This window comes from Myodes glareolus, chromosome 15 (genome assembly GCF_982192425.1).
Source record: "Myodes glareolus chromosome 15, mMyoGla1.1, whole genome shotgun sequence".
NCBI classification, from domain to species: Eukaryota; Metazoa; Chordata; class Mammalia; order Rodentia; family Cricetidae; genus Myodes; species Myodes glareolus.
Genome location: NC_142040.1, coordinates 19765506 through 19777379, shown reverse-complemented (window position 1 = coordinate 19777379; position 11874 = coordinate 19765506). Strand labels below are relative to the sequence as shown.

At 38.2% G+C, this 11874-nt stretch overlaps 1 protein-coding gene across 3 annotated transcripts in view; it reads left to right on the top strand.

Moving 5' to 3' along the window:
- The window catches only part of Zfyve16 (zinc finger FYVE-type containing 16), a 48834-nt gene that overhangs the window by 13938 nt on the left and 23022 nt on the right, over window positions 1-11874 (top strand). For all 3 annotated transcript variants that reach the window (XM_085676860.2, XM_085676859.2, XM_048455914.3), the window contains exons 4-10: window positions 370-466; window positions 3072-3233; window positions 5625-5767; window positions 7485-7848; window positions 9200-9322; window positions 10287-10442; window positions 11292-11516. In XM_085676860.2, coding sequence (XP_085532986.2) covers window positions 370-466; window positions 3072-3233; window positions 5625-5767; window positions 7485-7848; window positions 9200-9322; window positions 10287-10442; window positions 11292-11516 — 1270 coding nt within the window. The remainder of the gene's footprint in view (window positions 1-369; window positions 467-3071; window positions 3234-5624; window positions 5768-7484; window positions 7849-9199; window positions 9323-10286; window positions 10443-11291; window positions 11517-11874) is intronic.

The window sequence follows — 11874 nt, the reverse complement described above, 5'->3', positions numbered from 1 at the left end:
CCCTGCTGCTTTGCCCTTCCATGCTTACGTTTGCCAGGCTTCAAGTCTAGTGGGCAGTGCTGCTCACGCCCAGAGTTTGTCTGTCCCTCTGAGTTATCATTCTACTTGTCAGTCCTGTCTGGAAACACCTTCACAGGCGTACCCACAGCTCCTAGACGTCTCTCACTCCACCTAGTAGCGACAGTCAAGATGAACTATCATTGAAGTTAAAGAACATTAAATAATTCTATTTATGATTATGGGGATTAGGAAAATGAATCATATAATAAAGAAAGTAAGTGTTGGCTTATTAGGTTTTGAGCTCCTATCCCTCTGCTTCTAATAAATATACTTGAGACAAAAACAAATTTAGTATTTTGTATTTTATAGGTATTTTGTGGTGTCTGTTGTAACAGGAAATGTAAGCTTCAGTATCTAGAAAAGGAAGCAAGAGTGTGTGTAATCTGCTATGAGACTATCAATAAAGGTGAGTATTGACCTGGCATGTTGTCTTCCACTAAATGAATTATTATTAAGAGTAACTGGATTGTGACAAAGATAAACATCTTTATTTTCTTAAGGCAAGGACCTAGTGTTGACTTATCAGGCTTAGGTGGGACGTCCCAAGGCTTGGTTTCTCTTTTTGTTCCACTCTCACAATTAGCACTACCAGTCTGGACAGGAAGCGTTCAGGTTCTGGAGTGGCAGTTCATGACCTTTTAATAGGTGCCAAGTCCTTAGTGCCGCATTCACCCGCCTGCTGCCTCGTCGTCACCATCATCCTCATCCCCTTAGCTGAAACGTTCATACAAGTAGTGCTCAAATGAATGTCATAAGGCAAGGTAGTAGTTCTTATTCTTTAGACAATTGCTTGAAATGAGAGTGAAAGATAAGATATTATATATGGTTTTATAAACTCATAGGACCCCCATTCTGTTTGCACATTTTGGTTTCATCTTTTTCCATTCTTGGTTTTAGAATGTTACATGTGTGTGTGTTTCCCATTGTTTCTTGACTCACTAGCTAGTTTCCATTTTCAGCAATGGTCTTGGTGGTCTTCTTTGAATTCCCACAGGTTTTGTGTGTGTGTATGTATGTGTGTGCATGTGTGTGTGTATGTGTGTGCATGTGTGTGTGTGTGTTATGCTATGCTTTCACCCCTAGATACATGTCTGTTCTTTTGAATGGTTCTTCATTATCAAAGATTTGTTGACCATTTCATTCCTAACAAAAATACTCAACCCTTTTTTGACCAGGCCAATGAACTAGCTCCTATTAGCCAGGAGAATAAATACCTGATAATAATTTGTTTTTCTCTTTTGAATGAAGATAAATTTTTTCAGCAATTCTTCAAAAAGCTCTGATGTGAGTCTGTTAGCCTGAGGTAAGCTGTTCTACTCCCTGCTGTTGACCTATACTCTGGAAGATAATAGAATATAAATTTAAAAAATATTTTTATGTTATCGCCATTGTTTATGAAGAAGCTTATAATTGTTTTTTTTTCTTGCAGTGTATATGTAGCCTAGAAGACAACTGCCCAGGCTATTAGCCCAAGCAGTTTGCTAGAATTCAAATTTAGAGCAAGTTCCCCACATAAAAGCTCCTAATTAAAAAGCCATGAAAATTTTTGTAGACTTTGGATTTTGGAAAGATGGTAGAGAAAGAAAGATATGCTCATTAAAGAGACTTAATAGAATACTGAGATAAAATTTTGGTCTATCAAAGATAAAATGTAGAGGGATAGAAATGAATGTAGCTCAGTGCTAGAGTGCTTGCGTCACATGTACAAGACCCCGAGTTTAATTCTCATCAACACACACACATATGTGTTGTGGGATGAATTTATTTAGATGCCTGTTTTTGTTCTGTTTCAGTATCTTACATAGTTTTGTTTAGGGAGCTATGAATGGTTTTATATATATATTACAAGAAAATGTCAGCTATAGGCTAGAAAATGGTGGAAGTAATCATTTAAGCAATGTTATCAAATAAAAAGATGGCTCAAAGACTGTGAGATAAATTTAGTGAAGGACTGGAAGAATAGGTTGACTAGAGACTGTTAGAAAGCTGCTGAGATTGTGTGAGTTTCAGCAGTGTGTGAATGCTGTCAGGTAGATTTGGAATCTAGGATGTAGTAAGCCCGTCTTGATTTTCCTGGTTAGCTGAAGCAGTTTCCAAGAGTGCTGTCATTTGGTGATATTAAGAAGACTGTAGCAGTGATACCACTTATGGGCATGCAGTTTGCAGAGGTGATGAAGATATCATTGCCTGAAAAAGTGTTCAGTGATAGTCAGACACCATTCTGTATTCTGGAGCTCCAGCAGAGAACAAAATAGATGTTCTGTTGATGTGGAATTTTTGAATGTGGAGATAAAGGGATAGTAAACAGAGAAGGCATCAGATGGTAATAATACCCTAAACTTAAAGTTAAAATGTACCAAGACAGACAGAAACAGGACAGTGGCCATAATAATGCTTTATGATAATATGATAGGGACTTCAGTGGGAACTTGAAGGAAATAGACTGGATCTGTGTGAGAACCTGTAGAGAGAACAGTCTAGGCAGAGGACAGCATAGACTTGCTTAGCCTGAAGAACAAGGAGGCGCAGGTCATGATGAGTCAGAGGGTTGTACTGAGAGATGAGGCTAGGGATGTAGAGCCCACATGGTCTGTCATTCAGATAACTTAAAGTTTTATTCCAATTAGAAAGCCATAAAGGATTTAAACTGAGTATTAAGGAAATAATTACTGAGGACTTAAAGAATAACTCTGGAGTATGTTGCTAGTAGAGCCTAGGAGCAAAAGGGCAAAACAGAGACACTCATACTCAGTTAAGACGATTTTTCTGTAGTAGATATCAAGTATACACTAATTAAAAACATTGAAATGCCTTGTCTGTTACCTATCAAAGTGGAGTGCTGTTACCTAAAGGAGCCTGTGCTAGTCACTCGGACATTTTTGCCAAGTACACTTTCTCTTGATTGGCCATTTATTTCTTTCTCCTTACAACTTAAAAAATCAAATATTTATTATAGCTTACCTGGAAATTTAAAAACATGAGTTTTTAATACTATTCTTTCCCCTTTATAGCTCAGGCATTTGAAAGGATGATGAGCCCAGTTGGTTCTTGTCTTAAGTCTAATCATTCTAATGATTGTGCCACCACCCAGCCACTTCAGGAGACCCACACATCCAGTATTCCTTCACCTACAACTGTGCCCGCCTCAGCACTGAAACAGCCAAATGTTGAAGGTAACCAGAGCAAACTGCTGTACTTTACACCTAAGATAAGTTATTCAAATGGAAATGCTCTAGCAGTCAGGGTCTAGACAGGAAAGAGAAACCAGCTTAGCATCAGGAGGGATTTATACAAGGGATGGTTAAACATGTACCGGTGGAGGCTGGAAACTTGCTCAGGAGTCTAACTGACAAGTAACTACAGGAGGCAGCTGCCACCACTAGAACTGGGGGGACAAAAGGGGAGAAGGCAGTAGTAGCTCTTAGAGAAGGGGTGCCTAGTGGTGCTTAGCTCTCAGACCTGGGGGTTGGGGGTTAAGGCACCATGTGACAAGCTGTGATCTTTGGGAAAATGCCATATGATAAATACTGGAAGCATCAAGGAGGTCTCTTATGACTGATTCTCTGGGAGCAGAGTCTAGATTTGATGTTCAGAGTGATAAAGTTACAGGATATGCAACATTCCTTCTTTTTCTCCTCCTGCTGCTGCTATGAGGACACTGCAACAAGGGAACAGGACAGAAAGAATCTCTTCCTTTCCCTTCCCACATTTGCTCTCCCGCTCCCACCACTCCCTACCCCTGGCAGTGATCCCAGCCAGTTAGCAAGCAGACCAAGGAGGCTAGGATTTGTACTTTCCACACTTCCAAGCATAGCACCCAAGAGCTTAGTGTAGTGTGGGGGACTTGGGGTCTAGGGATAACAAATAAATAGGTCTTTAAAAACTTCCCTTTAATTATATATCTTATGGCAATAGCAAGCTATTATTTATTTATTGTCTTTAGTTTTTAAGACTCAAACTAGTGTCAAGGTTCTGAACTCAAGTAACCTTCCATGAGTCATTGGTTACAGACATGCACTACCACAAAAATATATTTAAACTCTTAGAATTATCTGCCATTGTTCTAGTTGTGTCTATTTTCAGTCTCATATAGGGCCAATATATATTTGCAGACATTTGTTTTGGAAGCAAATGTTGTGACATTTTATAAAGTACCTGAAATATCAGTTAAAGATAAATTTGATTCTTTTGACATTGTGTGTGTTGGGGGGAGGTTAGATTATTACTCAATCGCTATTTTCTATTTATAATCATATCTGAGCAGAGATGTAGTTATGAAATTGTGTATTTTAACCCTAAAAGTAATAAAAATGATTTGTCTGTTCTCAAATCAACAACCTAAATTATCAAACTTTTGTAAATGTAAGAAAGGTATCTTGTTTAATACATCCACTCATGTTGCAAATACATATACTTAATTCCAACTTTTTCCATGTTTTCTTCATTTTTAAAAGTAGACATAAAACTACTTGTGTTTTTATATTGTTCTAAAACCATCTGACTTTAATTCTCTTAACCTTTTTGTCTGGATATTTTCTAACAGCAACAAAAACAAGTATTCCTGCTTTTATAATAGACATTTCTCCCAGATTTGAGAAGAAGCAGTAATGAGTGTTAGGAAGGCTTATGGCCTATATTCTAAGAACTACAGTGTTACTGTTTGCATATTAAGTGAAATACAAAAAAGTCTCTTGAATACCTAAGTGGTCCACTTTCCTTCTTTCACTCCTTTTTTCAGACCTTTTTTTGTTATCTGTATGATTTTCCTTGCTTATCTGTTGTGCTCTGATACCCGCTTTTCATCCCTGCACCTTCCTCAGCCCTTAAGTTGTCTTCAGTCACTGCTTGCTATGGTATGGATGTGACGTGTCCCCAAAGATGATGTGTTGACGGCTTGGTTCCCCAGTACGTTGTTCAGATGTCAGGCATTAGGGAAATGATTGGGTTCTAGGGTTCCGAGCTAATCAGTGAGTGGGACTAGAAGGTGGGGCTTCGCTGGAGGAAGCAGACACTGGGGGTACCTCTGGGAAGTCCGCATCTTGTCCTTTCCTTGTTTTTTGTCTTTCTCTGCTTCCTGGCCACCATGAGGGGAACAGCTCTACTCTGTTGCATCTTTTCCACCATGGTGTCCTACCTTGTCAAAGGCACATGGAAGCAGAGCTGAACCACCTTGGACTAAAACTTTGAAACTATGAGTCAAAAAACTCCCCTTAAGTCATTTTCTCAGTGGTTTCTTTTGTCAGTGGAAAGCTGAGTTAGCATGCTACGCATGCATCCCTTAAATAATAGAGGCCCTGCTGTCCATAAAGTATAATACTTCTCCTTTCCTTTCAGAGCAGGTGACTCCCATTCTAGGCTCTTTCTTGGAGTGAATTAGATAGGCATGGACTTTGCTCAGGGTCCTTGAATTATGGAATCTATTTTTTGTAGGATTCTGCAACCCTGAGAATATAGGACTTGCTATGAATAGCAGAAGCATTCTGAAAACATTAACTGACCTGTTTGGAAATGTATCACTGCAGTATTGCCAAACTAAAACAGTTCATCTTTTCAACTCATTTTAGGACCATGTTCCAAAGAACAGAAGCGAGTGTGGTTCGCAGATGGCATCCTGCCTAATGGTGAGGTTGCCGATACAACCAAACTATCATCTGGAAGTAAAAGATGTCCTGATGACCGTAGTCCTGTCTCACCTGATGTACCCACAGTAAGGATCTAAATAGCTTATGCCACATAAATTTTTTTATAGATGTTTCCTCGTGTGATTATTAGTTCTTATCCTCTGGATGCTTTGAATCTGCCTGGAGATATGCGTGTGCATGTTTTGCTGTATTGTGTTTCCCTCATAGCACTTTGCAAGCGGCATTATTTATGAGTTGAGGACTGTGGGCAGTGTTGATGGAGCAGGCCTGTCAGCCTCACTTATCCAACAGCTCAAAATGGTCATTAGCATTTTTTAGTAGTAAAGTGTTTTTAATGCTTTTCTTTACATATTGTGTTATTGCATACCTAGTAAACTATGCTACAGTGTAAACATAACTTTTATGTACTCAGACTTGCTTTACAATGGAACCTGGATTCCCTAAATCTGAGATATGCTTGGATTAATGTTGTTAATAGAGTTTTTTACCCTTTGAAATATTTATTTTAGCTTTAATTTATGTGTATGTGTCTCTGTCTGTGTGGGTATGTACATGTATGTGCAAGCACCCACAGAAACCAGAAGAGGGTATCATATTTCCTGGAGCTGGAGCTACATGTGGTTTTGAACCACCCAGTGTGGGTGCTGGTAATCAAACTCTGGTCCTCCTCAAGAACAGCAAGCTCTCTTAACTGCTAGCCATTTCTCTAGCCCCGGTTTTACCCTTTTTAATATTGTTTTGGCAGTGATTCTCAATTTTTAAACAAAAATCACAGAACCTCTTTGTAAGCTTTAGATGTTACAGAGAACCTCTAAGATTATAAAGATATAGGTTATATATGTTTATAATTATTGTTTTTAAAACTAAGGTGGAGAAAACTAAAATATTAATTAAACATAATAAACCTATTTATAAATTATATACTATATAAGCCAATAGGAGATAGTATTTTAAGAAAAAGAATATTTTAAAAGCCAGATCCCTTCAGTAGGGAGTGGCATTGTTTCAGTTTTGTTTCCATGTGTAGTTCAGCGTACCCACAGAACTCTTTTGGGTTCTGTGAAGAAAATCTAGGACCTTGAAGGATGTTATGGGCTTCAGCAGTCCCTGGATCGCACTTTGAGAATCATCATTTATTTTAGATTGATACTAATTTAATGGTTTCCATGCATACAAGAAAGTATTTGTTGGTGATATGCTCCTTCCATTCACACGCTGCACCAGATGTAAAGTTCTTCAGCAGACAGGACTAGTTTCCAAAGCTGGTGTATTCCTTCGCTAGTGCCACTCTCAGTCTTGTTCCAACAGAAGGGAAGTTTGAAACAGACTATAAATATCACTCAAGTCTCTGACCTCTTAATACTTACTCTGCAAGGTTTAAAAGAGGAAGAGGTTCTGGTGAAGATGACCGACAGCTTTTTCTGGGTGGTTGCTAGCGTGGACTCTCTATCACTCTGCTTCCCAGCCATTCCTCTGTGGCCTTCCTTCTGTTCCCCCCTATCCTTGCAGGCTGTTTTAACTGTTACAAGAGGGAGGAAGCCTTGAGCTGAGCTAAGTTAGTCACTATGTAAAGGGGTACAGCCATTAACTAAACCCTTGTGCTCCTTAATGTGGTATACCCCTGAACTCAATCAAGGAAGTCAAATGGAAATTTAACTTTAGAAGAATTTGGGAGCCTATATTGGTTTCTTTTATTTTTATTAAAATATGTTTGGTTATAGAGGTCAATATGGACCTCTATAGAGAGAATATGGACTGATATCTTTTTCCCCTACTTTACAGGTGGATCATACCCATTCTGCGGTGGAAAAGCCGAGCAATGAAGTAGGAGATCTCATGAGAACTGAGATAACCCAGAGTCCTGTTTCTCATGTTGTACCTGTGGAAAAGCTGCCTCTGAGAGCAGGCACTGAAGGCTTGCCCATGCCTGGCCCTTTCACACTAGAAGATGATGTTTTTGTGGACAGCGAGGAGCCATCTACTCCTGCTGCTGTGCCTGCTCACCCCAGTTCGCCTGTGGCTAGTGTCTCAGATTACAGGTTACTGTGTGGCATTGCCACACACGTCCGCACCAAGATTAGTCTTCTACCTGAAGACGAGGTTGGTCTGCCACCCCTTCTGACCACATCTGGAGAAGAGGGATCAGGTAGGATAGTGGCTGCTTAAAACTGAGCAGGAATCCTTGGTTTTGGTTTGTCGAGGAAAAGGTCGACATAGCTGTGGCTGCTGTGAAATTTGCTGTGTAGCCCAGGCCTGTGAGAGGACAGTGAGCTACCATATCCTTCCTAGGGGGAATGACCTTTCTCAGAGAACATACTAGTTTTGTCTCTAGTACAAGAAATGCATTTTAAAACATTTTTGTTGTGATATATAAAAGGGGTGATAACTTTAGTTTTTAGAAAGTCTTATTCATACAAAACAAATAGAAAACTTTTTGAACTTTTGAATCATTTATTGCATATGACTTAGGATGAATTAAAATCTAATACAATGGGTAAACTCATCAGAAATGTTTCTATTTGGAGTTTTAATTCTAGCTTGTGTGTGTGTGTATGTGTGTGTGTGTGTGTGTGTGTGTGTGTGTGTGTGTGTATGTTAAGAAGCATGGTTTCCAAAGATATAGCATTAAATTCAAATTAGAAATTTTAGGCCATCATTTGCTACCTATTTCATGCATGACTTTAAGCATGTTATTTAGTTTCATTCGGTCTCCATTTTTCTTGTAAGAGGAGAAATGAACTGAGCTGAGGATACTGTGGTTAACTCCCACCTCAGAGTCACTCCCTAGGGAGACGCCTGTTGCCGCAAGCTTTATATGACATCTGAAGCATAAGCTTGTGGGTTGTTGTTCACACGCTAATGTAGAGAAATGAAGCTTGCTAGTGTTGTGCTGCTGTAAGAGACATCTGTGAGCTCTGCAGAGACAAGAGTGTTTTAAGCTCTGTTCTTGGAATATGTGCTTGTTTTCTGGTTGGCTGTCATTTGTTTTGCTATGGCTCCCTGTCACTGATCTCATACATATGGCAGCAAGCAGCACATGAAACACGGGCGTGGACTCTTCAGAAATTAGAATCCACTGTAATATAGATGTGTGTGAGTGCCAGTGCATGCCAGAGCATGTGTGTGGAGGGCTGAGGACCACTTGCTGGGGTGAGGCTGTCCTTCCACCGAAGGTTCTAGGGAATCAAACTTGCATAGCCAAGAAATTTAACCTACAATGCACTTTCACAGGCCCTAGAATCCAGTTTTGATAAAAGTGTTTTTTTTTATCTTGAAAAGTACACAAAAAGTATATACATATATATCTGAGTTATAGCTATTTGTTATATGTTAGGAAGGTAAAATGAGTATATAATTATGGAACAGAGTGGTAATTGGTTTTAAGAAACATGTTTGTTTTGCTTAAATTTAATCAGTCTATTGTAGATTTGTACACTTTTCATCATACACATATTTGAGAGGATAATTATCCTGATTAATATATGTCTGCTGTTTAGTGCCTGTGATACAAGAACACCCATCTCATGAGCAGATCATTTTGCTTCTTGAAGGTGAAGGATTTCCTCCTGCCACGTTTGTTCTCAATGCTAACCTACTTGTGAATGTCAAGTTAGTATTTTGTAAGTAGAAGTTCAGTTTTCTGATTATTTTTCAGTAAAGATATCTAAAGTAATTATATTTTCTTGTTACATTTTCATTGACAATAATGAAAAATAAATATATATTTAATTTTTTTCCAGCCAAATGTGACTATATTTAATTTTAGCTAACGGTGTTTGGCCTCCAACTTGAGGCTTTTCTGACTCTACCTCTGGAGTGCTGGGATTACAGACATGCTCATCTTAGTCGAGGTGTTTTGTTTTGTTCATTTTCCTTCTCCTCCTTTCCCCTTTCATACCTCTCTCCCTTCCCCTCTCTCCCCATCTTCCATGGTTAGTCAACCTAGGGCATCGTGTATGGGAGCTAAGCATTCTGCTGCTCTGTTGCCTCTGCAGTCCAGCTGAAGGGCATTTGGGTGTTTACTGTATAACTTCCCGTTAGCTGTTATCCTTTTAGATAAATTCAACTGTGGTAAATGAAATCTTGGCTTGGTAGCAATAAAGACTTTCTCCTCTTTTCTTCTCGACACAGACTCTCTACATATCCCTGACTGGCCTGGAACTCACTGTATTGATCAGGCAGGCCTTAGACTTAACAGCAGTCTTCTTTCCTTGTCTCTCAAATGCTGGGCCACCACATTTAAGGCATTTTTAAAGTCAATGATGTGACTTAATTAAAATAAGTTAAGGAAATAAATTATCCTCAATAATAAATAATTTTTACTACTCAATAATACATTAATCTATTTTTCCCTCTGAAACAAATACAATTCTTCTGGCATTTTAGTGCATCGTTTATGTTATAGTTTCTTACTGTTATTACTTGACTCCTAAAATAATCTTTGGTCTTTTCTTACATGGATCCTAAACACTTAAAGTTTTTATCAAGAGAATTTTTAAAATTTGGTAAATTGTAATTTTTTCAAAAACTTTAATTTTTAAATTTAAATATGACGTTTATAATCATATGTCATTTTTCCTCAAGATGCCTCAGATAAATATTGGTACTTCTCAACCAATGGATTGCACGGCTTGGGACAGGCAGAGATTATTATCCTGTTGCTGTGTTTGCCAAACGAGGATGCAGTTCCTAAGGACATCTTTAGACTGTTCATCACCATATACAAGGATGCTTTAAAAGGTCCACTATTTTATTTTGAACTTCTGAGACTAGGGGATGGAGAAAGTAGTTAGAGGCATTTATATTTCAGCTATGCTAATTGTACTAAAGATTTATTTTTTGAAGAATTAAAGAGCTTAATCCCCATTAATTTCTCTAAATCTAGACTTTTATGTGATTACTGTCTCCACATAGATTTTTTTCATTTTAAAAATGGAAATACTTTTGCCTCCTTGATTTTTTTTTAATGTATCTATATTCTTATCTGTACTAGATGTAGGGGATGATTTTTTCTTATTGCTATGCACAAAGGAGAAAAACAATTAGGAATGGAAAATTTTCAAAATTTTTAAAAAATATTTATTTATTTATTATGTATACAGTATTCTGTCTGTATATATGTCTGCAGACCAGAAGAGGGCACCAGACCTCATTACAGATGGTTGTGAGCCATCATGTGGTTGCCGGGAATTGAACTCAGGACCTTTGGAAGAGCAGACAATGCTCTTAACCACTGAGCCATCTCTCCAACCCCAACATTTTCAAATTTTTAATTACAGTCCCCAATCCAATCTCCAGGAGTGGCTCAACTCTGTGCATAGTGTTCAGCAGGTTCTTCTCTTCCTCTCACTCCTTTTTAATGTTTTCGTGGTGCCATGTATTAAATCTCTAGGGCCTTGAGATAAGTCGTTCTACCAAAGAGCTGTACCCAAAATCCAAATACAGGCTTTATGAGTAAAACTACAAACAAAACAAAAGCATATTGCTTTTACTTAAGAAGATTTATATTAGGACATTCAGTCTCAGAATGTTTCATTAAAATAATAATTTAACAACTTAAAATATTTTTATTAATAATATTATTTCCAGGAAAGTACATAGAAAACTTGGACAATCTGACCTTTACTGAGAGTTTTCTCAATAGTAAGGATCACGGAGGGTTCCTGTTTATTACACCTACCTTTCAGAAACTTGATGATCTCCCAGTACCAAGGAGTCCTTTTCTCTGTGGCATTCTCATCCAGAAACTGGAGATTCCTTGGGCAAAGGTTTTTCCTATGCGCTTAATGTTGAGACTGGGAGCAGAATACAAAGGTAAGTTTGAGAATAATAAGATATCATATCTTCAGATATACTGATGATGAAACGATAGATTCAGGGAAATTATTTAAGTAATTTTTACTAAATTACTAGACCTACTTTGACTTGGTGGATTTTTAAATTTCCAAGACAGTCTGGCTGTATCAAGTTAGTGCGATAAAGCCGGTGTGCCGTGAGCTTTCAGGATGCTCATAAATTATATGTAACCTAGCTCACAATTTAGATCTAATTTTTTTTGAGACAGTCTCATTTAAATGAGGCCACTCTAGACCCTCAGATCACTTGAAGCTGATAATGCCCTTGAACTCCTGATCCTCCTGCTTCTCTTCATAAGTGCTGAGGCCACAGGGCT